At 43.8% G+C, this 12,029-nt stretch overlaps 1 protein-coding gene across 1 annotated transcript in view; it reads left to right on the forward strand.

Annotated features, from left to right (window-relative positions):
- The first annotated feature begins 1,088 nt into the window (after positions 1 to 1,088).
- SHISA9 (shisa family member 9) overlaps positions 1,089 to 12,029 on the forward strand; it is a 151,189-nt gene continuing 140,248 nt past the window's right edge. Inside the window, exons 1-3 of the mRNA XM_042864508.1 lie at positions 1,089 to 1,152; positions 1,813 to 2,406; positions 9,743 to 9,870. Of these exons, the coding sequence (XP_042720442.1) occupies positions 1,883 to 2,406; positions 9,743 to 9,870 (652 nt within the window). The 5' untranslated portion in view covers positions 1,089 to 1,152; positions 1,813 to 1,882. The remainder of the gene's footprint in view (positions 1,153 to 1,812; positions 2,407 to 9,742; positions 9,871 to 12,029) is intronic.

Here is a 12,029-nt window from a genome sequence, read left to right on the forward strand (position 1 = left end):
CAAAGTGTTAAATAATAAATAACAGCAGAGTGAAGTATACACAAGAGAGGAATGATATGATTTCAGAGGAGACTTGAAAGGGGATGTTGATGAGGTGGAGGTGTTAAGAATTAAATATTAACAAAAAGGCTGGTTTGGCTGAGACCAATTGTTTTCCTCTGCTGAGGAATAAAGGGGCTTTCTGACCTGCAGGAAGGCTTTCTGCCAACCCGTTTGGTGGAATCATCACATTGTACTTGGAGTCTATTTTTAAGAGAAAGCAAAGGATCGCAATTAGCTAACGACAGCCCTCTCCAGTTCCAAAGGTCTGCTTCGTCCTCTGCCTCACCTCTCCGTTCACTACTGCTTCGCAAACCCACACGAACCTGGTCCGAGTTCCTGGGGAGCAGCGGCCACGCAGCCCCTCTCCCCGAGCTGAGGCCATCCAGACGTGTCCCTGAGGAGCGGGGGAGCTGCTCCTAACCCGGCCCACACGGCTACATCCCGCCATAACGGGCTTGTTTCCTACATTTGGTGGCAGCATAGCATTCAGGATAATACCACTGCTGTTCGTGCAGGTCGCTGCCAAAGCAAACGGTGGGATGATGGAGTCAAGCGGCAAGGAATGGCTGAAAACTCTTTCCCAGAGTCAATGCCGTGTTTGGGGGAAGTTATTTTAATTCAGCGTCTCACGGGCAGCCTTACCGCGTCCCCAGAAGCCAGCCCGACCGACATTGTAACGAGATTTCTAAATAACTGACGTGCAGGGGCAGCTCACGTTTAGCAGCCACACGCATAGCCCCGCCGCAAGCCGCGCAGCACGGGTAACGCGCTACCTGAGGGCAGCGCGCGTCCATGCCCGCGCTTTAGCGGAGACGCGGCCCCGTGCGCGGCGCCCTGCCGGGACCCGCCCGCCCCTCGCAGGTGAGCGAAGCTCCAGCCGCACCGCCAAGCGCGCGCATAGCGGAGCGCTCCTCGCACTCCGGCGCGCACCTGGGCCTGGAGCCCGCGCGCTGCAGGGGGGCGCGAGACCGCAGCCGCCCGGCGCCGCGCCGCCCCCCGCCCTGTCCGGCCGTTACCCTGGAGTGGCGCGCAGGACGGGGAGAGGAGGCGCTGCCGCGCTTTCGAAGACGCACCTGTGGGGAGCGCCCACCTAAGCGGGAAGTCTCTTATGTAAGGGATCCGCGGCGGGGGACGGGCGCTTTGAGGGGCTGCTGGGCGCGAGTAAAGCCCCGCGGGGGAGGCTGCGCGGGAACGGGCGGCTCTGCAGAGCGGTGCCCGGGGAAAGGGGCCGCGCTCGGTTCCGCGGCGTTCGGGCGTCCGCCGGCGCCTCGGTGCCTAGGCTGGGCCGGCGGGGCCGCCTCTCCCTCACGCTCCGCCGCGGGGCAGCCTTCCCCCGCCGGCTGGATGCTGCCCCTCGGCTCGCCGGGCTCCGGGCAGGGGCTCTGCGGGCGCCGGCTGAGGGAGTCGCGCGACGGGCCGTGCCGGGCTCGGCGGGGGAGCGGAAGGCGGGCGCCAGGCGGCGCGAGGCGGCCCCGCTCCGGTCCTTCCCTCCCCTGCGGCGCCCTCGCCCCGGCGCTCCCGCCCCACGCCCCGCTCCCAGCCCGCTCTTCCGCGCTGCCCCGCGCCGCCGCCGCACCTCCGCCCCCCGCACTCCTCCTCCTCCTCCTCCCGCGTGCTCCCTCTCCGCGCTCCCCGCTCCACAAGTGCCGCTCGCTCGGCTCCTCCGGCGCAGGGAGGCGCGAGGCTGCGGCCCGCGCGGGGCCGTCCGCAGCGTTGAAGGCGAACGCGGCTGAGGCGCGCCCGGCCGTTGACCGAGCCCTTTATGTCCAGCTCCCGGCGCGGCGCAGCATCCAGCAAGTCGAGAGGCGGCGGCGGTGCTGAGCCGGGGCTGAGAGGCGGAATGGAAGGTTTCGTTCGGCTGCTCTTCGGTTACTTGGTGGCGGACTTGCTTACGCTGGTTTGTCGGGCTCAGGAGAAAGCCGGCCAGCAGCTGGGGAGTTTCGTGGTGCTCTCGGGAGGAAACCGCTCCAGCCTTGGGGAACAACCGGACCCCTCCGAGCCACCTCCCACCCCGGACTTCTGCAGGGGCTACTTCGACGTGATGGGGCAGTGGGACCCTCCCTTTAACTGCAGCTCGGGGGAGTTCATCTTCTGCTGCGGCACTTGTGGCTTCAGATTTTGCTGCAAGTTCAAGAAGACAAGGCTGGATCAAAGCACCTGCACGAACTACGAGACGCCGCTGTGGATGAACACTGGGAAGCCTCCTTCCCGCATAGATGACCCTCTGCACGACCCCACCAGGGATAAAACCAACCTCATCGTCTACATTATCTGTGGGGTTGTGGCAGTTATGGTGCTGGTGGGAATCTTCACCAAACTAGGGCTGGAAAAGGCACACAGACCTCAGCGGGAGCACATGTCCAGGTAAGGTTGAGTGTTGGGTGCGGGGTCCCTTCCTCCATCGCTCCTCTAAAAAAAAAAAAAAAAAAAAAAAATCAAAAAAAATCAAAAAATAGAAGCCCACGAGTTCCTAAACAATATGTCTACCCAGCCAGGCGGGCTTCATTCCCCTGCAAGGTAACTGAGACCAACTTCAGAGAGCAGGGCTTCTATGGTTCCCCAAGCCGAGGTTATCATAGTGCATGCAAGAAGAATAGAAATTAATAGGGTAGTGTGCACACAGAGCAGTCAGTTTTTATCTGCAGCATTGGACATACTCCCCAGTAATATCCAGCAAGTCTTTCTACATACACTGTAGTTGAATAGGAAAAGAAAAAATTCTGAAACCAGAAACAGTGAATTATAGAAAGCCTGGTAGGTTCTCTCTTCCAACTGTTTTGAAGCCTGGAAAATTTTTTTATCTTCTCAACTGAAGATGTAAACAAATGTCATCTCGCTCTCCCTTTCCAGCTGCAAAATGGTTTTGGCAGGACCTTCCCTACTCCCCCAGCCTTTGAAAGTGTGTGAGCTATTTGTAAAATATCTGAGCTGTGAAAATGAGCCAGGGTAGAAGGGAAGAGGGAGACAAAAAGGAAATGCTATTGTAGAATTGCTTAATGTTTTTTCAGTTACTGTTGAGAATTTTAACACAGAATATGAAGATCTTGTCATCCATAAATGTGTTATACTCTGTATCCACTGTGTAATGGCTGAGTTACACCGAAGAGAACCTCCCCCACCTAGAGTTAGGCATGCTGTGTGCTGTCTACTCCAGATACAGATAACAGACACACAGCTTAGGACAGAGCCCAGTGTCTTAAACAACGTATTCCAAACCAGGATTGTCACAGCAGTTCAAAATCAAGGCATAACACGTGTGCCAAGTTTGCAGTCTATCTGAATTTTTTTATGCTAATCCCAAGCACATGAAAGTAAAGCAGAGGCTGGGGGGGGGGGGAAGGCATTAAAGAAAGGGTATCTCTCCGTTAAAGAGCCTAAATTAACTCCAGTGTCTTGGGCAACTTTAGAAATGCAGTGCAATTAAAAGGATGCCTTCTACTGGGCATGCAGTGAGGCAGAAAGATTCCCCTTGCCCTGGTGATGATGTAGTTCACAATCTTTAAAGCTTAGATGAAAAGTCTTTGAAATGTAGCTCAAGAAATCAACTCAACACCTGGAGCCGTATCACGGCAGCTTATCATGGAACGTACAGGAAAAAGCCACCAAAAACTCCTGCAAAGGAATTGTCTGTTCGCTAAGTTATTTGCTATTTATAAACTGGCTGATATGGATACTACTGAGAACAAAACATCACAAATTTTAGTCAACTCAATACTGTGTGTCAGTGGCAATTCTGCAAAGCCAGTTTTCTTTGAGCAAGGTATATTAATCCTTTAGACATTTTGAATATTCTGACTGCAAAACTGAGTCAAAATAAATATAAATAATAAAGTGGATCCCACTTTATTTTTTAACTCTGACCCTTAAACTAAGGGGCTGAAGCTTGTTTGTGAAAAGCTGTCATATGCTTCAGTCTATTTCTGTGATGTCTTTGTGCAGGCAATAAGTCAAAGCTTGTAACAAAAAGCAGGACAAAGCAATGGTGTAGCCATCCCTGCTTATACCTGGCTTAAACAGATCCAACTTCTACTAACAGAAATACTTGCTGAAGAAGCTCTTTGTATTTGCTATCTAAAGTACAGGTGTTAAGTATTCTGAAATGATATTCTATCTTCTGATATTCTGGGAAACAGTATTACGAGGGACCAGAAAATATTCTGAGATCCCTGTCATGTGTGCATAAAGATTAGGTTTCTGAAGTGGTTCTTGGAAAGGTCATGTGTTATCCTAATTACTTAACATTGTCTGAGATCTTGTACCTTCCTTGCTGTGAAAACATTCAAATCAGGATTATAGCAACTGGGAAAGTCATGATCACATGGAAAAACAGTCACCCACTCACTGCACATAATAGCTAGTCATCTTCTGATGAAGCAGTACTACAGCTTTTTTTTTTTTCCTCCCCAAAAGTTCTCACACTCCTATTACAGTTGTGTGGGGTGGGTCTGGTATAGCATTACTTGTAAAAGGAATTGATTTGTAAATCCTTTGGGCAATCTAAAAATCTTTCATTGAGTGAAGAACTGAAGTATCCTTTTATCCTCAAATGCGTGTTTAACTAAAACGTTCCATCCTCACTTTACACTACTAATACTCTGAAAAAGAAGTTGCAGTACTTAAGCAGTTGCAGTACTTAAATTTATCAGTTTAAATAGTTAATAGTACCAGCAATTAAAATAATATCTAGTCTGTATTTGCATTCACCTTCTTTTGTAATACTAATTTCTACAATTAAAAAAACATGCAGAACAAACCCAAATCAAAACTAGCACCCCTTATGCTTTTTTTCTGTACCAAATCTTATTAATAAGCAAAAATGTAATGCACTGAGAGTGTTAGGTAGGCCAATTCAGAAGTGTAAGTGCTATTCCATTTTGGCTGGCAGCAAAAAACATTCATACAGAAACTGATTTGATATCTATTTCCTTGCTAAGATTGTCTCTTTTCCCTCCCCTACCCACAGGTACAGGAAATAGTGGAATTCTCTCAATTCTTATGAACAAATTCACCTAAGTAAAGGCTAGTAGTGCTTATCAGATAAGGTGATGGATGATGTAAGCTGACTTTTTTATAAGAGCTGATTTTTTTTAAGGGAACAGGATACAACTGGTGTAAATTATGTAATTCCATTTTTCTATTTACTATTTAGAAACACAGAGACCTGCACGTGAGAATAAGAATGTTGACTTGTAAACAGGGAGCAGGTCTGTGCCATACTTAGTAATTCCTTGCATCATTTCATCTTGAGGTCAGTGGATCTGCTGCTGAAGTAAGACACTTGTGTATGTTAGAGCAGAGAAAACTTCTCAGAGTTGGTGAGCTTAGTTTCTATAGCCTTTCATTATATTTTGTTTACTTCTATACCAAAACAAACCACGAACACTATTCATTTCATATGAATTTTCCTGAAATATTTCACAATGAAAGAACAGTGGGGAAATGTAGTTATACCCACAGCAAAAACAAACAAACAAAAAACCCTACAAGAAAACCCAGTGGACAAGGCTATTTAGCACAAAGAAGTTGCTTACTTTTCTTTTAAGAAAAAATGCCAAATATGAAACTATTGACAATTTCTTTCCTTTGCTTTTAAATAAAACACTCTTACTGTTGGCATGGAACTGTGAATATAGAAGATGAAAGTGGAGAATTAAGTATGGTATTAACTCTGCATCGTGTATTTCCCTTTAGACATCATATGATAATGCACTGTTTATATCATTTTCCCTTTTAAATTTGTTACTTGATATTACAAGGAGATAAATGTTCCCTCAGCTACGGTGTTCAGGAACCAAGCAGCAATAGTAGTGTCCAAGTAGAGTAACTCTTCCTTTACCTAAATGCCTTTCAAAAGAATAAGATGGTGTATGTTATCAGATGTGGCAGAGGGATTGCGTGTGGCAGTATCATGCCTAAAAGGAGAAGAGAAGCAATCTGCCTCCTGAAGCAGACCTCGAAGCCCTGCTGCTTAGGAGGGCAGCGCGTGCTTGCTGCTTAAGACTTGCATCAGAGAGACTTTCAGGCTCTGTAAAATGATGAATTCTTGAAAATGTGTAGAATAAGCAAAAGCTTTACTTCTTTTCCATGGAGATCTTTCTGTAAACAAAACTACACCTTTGTCTTCTTCTCTAATCCTCATGGAGAATGTGCAAACAAACCTGAAACTGAATGAACAATATTTACACTCCTACTCCTAGCTCCTGTTGTCTTTTTTTTTTTTTTTTTTTTTTTTTTTCAAGCAGTGCTTCTGATAGCCGATAGCTGATAGTATGATAGTACAGCTGATTGTATAGCTGATAGCAGCTTTCCGAACATTATGAACCATCTGATCTCTTCTTTTATCCTTCTCAATGTGCTAAGCTCCTAAGTCAAGTCTTCTGTTGATTATTTGGAAGGCATATGCCTGGGGCCAACAATAGTCTGACTTGCCAAAATGCTGAATCCTACATGTGAAATTATTTCCCTTATGGATTTAGACCCAGTTTTGGAGGCAAAATTTAACAACTGACCTTTCATGAAATAACTTGTGTTTCAGCTTCTTCAGGCTTATAACCATAAGGGAAATGCCTGGCTCCACGTGCTTTGTAACATCTGAAAATAGTATTATATACCCAAAGAGAAATCTTATTGCAGAAGAAATCACAAAGTTTTGTGACAGTTGGATAGCTCTGGGCCATGTTTAGATAATGTTTTTCCACTTCAGTAAAACTGCAGTCAATGTCAATGCATCAATACATAGGACTTAGATATCACTATGTTTTACATTTCCTTAAAAAATTATTATGTATAGCAGTGGTGTGAATAAAGTCCCTCCACACATAAGTATCACTTTTTGTATGATGATATTCAGGTGAGAAATGCACAAAGTCTGTTGGCCTATGCAGTATTTTTTGAAGCAAGCATTCGTTCAAGGATGCTGCTGTGTACTCTGTATGCACAAAACTCTATATAGGCAAATCCCTAGGAAAAAAAATGCAGGTAACTGCATTGCCTTTGTGCTTCAGTAACATGAGCTGCCACACATTTTTAACTCTCCCTGACATCAGTGGAAGATAAGGACAAGCCTTTTGTTATATGAGCTATTTTGCCCTGGGAAGACTGTATAACTTTGGCTAGTACAGTACGAACATAGGTGCTGTGTCATTCAAAATCATTAAAAATAGAACTTGACGAGAAGTTCCTTTTTCCTTGACATATTTGCACAGCTAATTCCTTAAAACCTGACTGAAAAAAAAAGCCACACTAAAGAGGTAGAAAACTCAGCTGGCATTTTCACAGTCAGTCAGTAGTTAATCTGCTGCCATTTAAAGTCTATAGTTAACAATATTCAACATCATATTAAGGGCAATGAGGAAGACATTTCAGAAAACCTGTTCTTGCAAGGCTGGGAAATGCTACACTATGTATTACAGGTTCACACAATTTTAACTCCCGTGATGAAGGAACTTTGATTGGTGCTTCTTTCCCAGAAATGTGTCCATCTGCCTCTGGAAAAAAAATAAATATTGCATGAATTCATAGAATCATAGAATCACAAGGTTGGAAAGGACCTATAAGATCATCCAGTCCAACCGTCTCCTCATCACCACTGCCACCACCAGCACTAAACCATATCACGCAGCACGTCGTCCAGACACCTCTTGAACACTGCCAGGGACGGCGACTCCACCACCTCCCTGGGCAGCCATTGCACTGCCCGACCACTCTCTGAGAGAAGAAGTTCTTCCTTATGTCCAACCTAAACCTCCTCTGATACAACTTGTGGCCACTGTCCTGTGTGCTGCTCATTGCCTGGGAGAAGAGGCCAAATCCCTCTTCGCCACAAGCTCTCTTCAGGAGGTTGCAGAGTGCAGTGAGGTCTCCCCTGAGCCTCCTCTTCTCCAGACTGAACAATCCCAACTCCCTCAGCCGCTCCTCCATAAGACTTGTGCTCCAGACCCCTCACCAGTTTCGTTGTCCTTCTCTGGACAGGCTCCAGGACCTCAATGTCTTTCCTGTAGTGAAGGGCAATTGACTAGAATTGACTAGATATTGATAGTTTTGGTTCCTGTTATTCTAAACCGTCTTTTGCAATATAGTGCTTTATTTTAGCATCTTTTTCTACATACCTTTGTGAGATCTCTCCTAGTGATTTTTATTTTTCTGCTACATAGGCCAGTTCTGCAATTTCTGCTGTATAAGCATTGCTTCAAATGGAAGCATTGCTCTGATACCATTACAAGTGGAGGCACTGCTCTGATACCATTAATCATTTTGTTACTACCTTCTGACCTTTCACAGCATTAAGAGAATATTCTGTAACAAGTTGATCACAACTGTAACTATCATTTAATAACATGATGCTAGCCCTAAACAGATGGAAACAGCAGTACCATTCATCAGCATGCCTGCAATCTGAGAGCAAGATTTATCTCAGAATTCCTCTTTGTATCTTAAGTGAAACAGCTATTTAATATTTAAAAGGACGGTGCTCCTTGATCAAGAAATCATCATGCAATGGTAGCACAGTGCATGAGCTGGATGATACTTGTTGTGACGTTTACCAGTGAACATGTTTACATTTATTTATTTGTTTATAAACTTGATGCACTGTCTGGGACACTGTATAATCTGGCAGAAAATTCAAGTAGACACAGTGCTTGGAAGATGCATTCATTCCCTTCAAAAAGTAGCTGAAGGCATCTAAAAATTAACACCAGTAAGATAAATGGAGGATGCAAATAATGATCAGTGATGTACTGACTTGCGTGACACTGATAAGACACAGTGAGCGTTTCTGTTGCCAAAAGGAATGGTTTCTGCAGGTGGGCCGGTTATTTTTGGGGCACAGTGGTTCAGCGGGTAATGATGTGATGCGCACCTAGGGGCTAATCCTGCTCCTAGTGAAGTCAACGGTGAAACTCCACGGCCCAGAATCAGAGAGGGAGATTTTCAGAACTTAAAACGTGTGCGTTCTTACCTACGTGATTCACACTGGGCAGGTTGTTTGACAGGGAACCAGTCATAGAAACTACACAAATGTGGGATGAGCCACTGTGTTACACAAAATTACTGCCTGCAGAAAACCCCCACGACCAGCTTCAGGTTGGGCCTGTCCATACTGTGAGGACTCCTTCTGCCTGCTCTCTGCTGCTGTAAAGCTTTCATCCTTTTTCCAGCAATGTTACCGTGCCAGCTTTGCTCTGCTGTAATGATGAGGTCACTCTCATAGAAGTGAGAAAAGATGTTTTCAGCTGCCTTTTGAATGGAGAAAACTTAAAAACCTGCTTGTGGATGGTGCTGTGCCTACTGGATTGCTACAAGAAAATCAAAACCTTTCATCTTCGGTAACATTTTTCATTGAAAATGGTGGAGGCCACTGCACTGTGTGGTGCTCTGTGCAGCTGCATGTTTAAGAGTTGACTCTGACAGACCTGCTCAGTTTGTCTGCAAAGGCACTGTCACTGAGCACAGGCAATGGATGAACTCTGCAAGTCTCAAAAAGTTTAAATCGTGTTCTCATAGAGCAAAGACAGCTGAAGAACTGAGTCTTAGTGAAGTCTCATGATGAATTTGAGTTCCTGATTTTTCTGTGAATAGGAACAGTTTCTCCAGTAGACACTATGGTAGACTATCCCAAACAGAAACAACACACCTGGACTGTATTGCAAATAAAGACATTTTGCAACAGGCTTATTCTGAAATTTTGTTTGTTTTTCAGGGCTCTCGCTGATGTGATGCGACCACAAGGTCCTTGTACAACAGATCATATGGAAAGAGATCTCAACATTGTAGTACACGTGCAACATTATGAAAACATGGAGACAAGACCTCCTCCAAATAATTTACGTAAGTTGCTTTATAACTACATTAATATCTGGAATGCTCGCACTAAAATGATTTATTATGAAATGATGTTGGTGGATATCAAATGTGAATATGCAGTAGCAGGTTCTGGCAACTTAGAAATAATTTATCTCAGAATTAGAAATACCTAGATTTCCTGGTGCAAAAAGTGCAATGCTTACAGAAAACTATTTTGTTGAGAAAAAAAAAAAAGAGTTAGTCTTTGTTTTTAACCTTGTTGTCGTGGTTGACTGTTTCGAATCTTTGTCTAACTGACGTTTTTATTAAGCTCATCAACCTGTTCCTTATTCTTGTTTTATTTTAGTATTAAAAAAAAAAAAAAATTAAAAAAAAAAATGGCTAAGCTTACAGCAAGTTTTAACAAGATGCATCATACACCTGTAACACCCAAAAAGGAAGTGGTCCCATTGGGGTATCACCTAGTGGTCATCTCGTTATCATTGCCACTAGTAAAATAGTTAAATACATTCCTGAAGAGCATAAAGTTGTACCTAGTTTTCAATTTCCTCATTTTTTTTTTTTTCTGTAATGGAAATTTGAGAGAAAAACTATTACGTTTTAAATAATTTTGTTTTGTATTTGCTATTATTTATTTGTTCAAGATAAAGTAAAACTACACCTTGGAGCTTCAGAGGAAATATGGTGACATTTCAAGGGCTTCTGGAATCCTAGGCACTTTATTTCTCAGTCTTCTGTTATACAGATGCAGATCTTTGTTGTGCTTTGATGTGTCCCATTATGAACAGTTTGACTATAATTTTAATTTGCATATGTTTATATTGTATCCTTCTATATTATATATACACACAGAAGTTACAGATTACGTGTTTACAATTTCAAGTTCAGTTAAAGAGGATCATTCAGGAAGGAATGGGTCATTAGACAGTAAATGGCTTTATTCTGTGCTGTAGAGCAATGCCGTGGAGCATTCTGCTGCATGTATACTTTTTCCTGCATTGGTATTTGGGTTCTGAAACATTTAAAGTATAGTCTTATATTTTTCCTTATCTTTCTATAAATGGAGAAAGCAGAAAATTTGCTTATATTTAGATAAAGAATTAGTTTTGTTCAGAGCAGACAGTGCTGTTATTGTGAGATTTTATTGCTCTTCTTTTCGGGTGAACATTGTAAGAACAGGGAGAGAAAGAGAAGGTTCATGTGCTGGGTGCACTCCTGGTGTTTGTTTTGTGGTAAAGGCTGATGGTGATTTCTTACGCGCATGGTTACAGGACAACAGGAGAGAATTAAAGCTGTGACCTCTAATAAAGATTCCACCTATAGCGAAGTCTGACATCTAATCTGTCTGCACTACTCAACAGCAAAGTACTTCCTGGGCATGTGCAGCTCTACACCACTGAAGGGGAAAATACACACATACTGCAGCATTATATCTCTTAATTGCATAGAAGCACAGTTTCTTATGAGGAACTTATGCTTCTCTCCCAATCAAAGGTACTCTAACTGCTTTTTGCTCCTGTGGTTTGAGGAAGATATGCTCTCTTACTCTCTCTCTTTGCTCTGTGTATTAGTTCTTTGACAATCTCTTCTGATCCTTCCAGTGACTGTGCTTTCAAGCAGGAAGATGCCAAACGCTAATGGTCAGGTTACAACCCTTAGTTTCTGTCATATATGAAATGTATATTTAGAATCTCAGTTAATGAAGAGAGCCAGAAAGTTAATAGATTCCTACTACATTGACTGCATCTGGAATTTTGTAATCTTCATACTGAGGTTTTGCTTAAGAATTTCTATACTACAATATATGGCATACTACAGTGAGTCTTTAAACTCTAAGTTATTCTATTTTTAATTAAGATTTAAGCCTTTGTTCTATAAACTGTTGCACGTGTCTTTCCACTAAGATGGACATAATTACAACACCAAAGAAGATAAGTGTAATGGTACCTTAGGAGCATGACTTACGTACATCGATCCCAGAATGTGTCCCTCTAGCACACATTATATATGAAGATCTTGCTTCACTGCAGTTTACCACAGAATTCCTACTGGTATGTTGGAGCAATCTTAACACCCCTAGGTGATGAAAAGGAGCCAGTCTCAGGACTGCTTCAGATGCAGCTCAGGCATTTCTGCTATGTATGGAAACCTTGGGGGGGGGGGGGGGGGGGAAAAACAAAAAA

Source organism: Lagopus leucura, unplaced genomic scaffold (assembly GCF_019238085.1).
Source record: "Lagopus leucura isolate 7727_CA_CO unplaced genomic scaffold, USGS_WTPT01 Super-Scaffold_760, whole genome shotgun sequence".
NCBI classification, from domain to species: domain Eukaryota; kingdom Metazoa; phylum Chordata; class Aves; order Galliformes; family Phasianidae; genus Lagopus; species Lagopus leucura.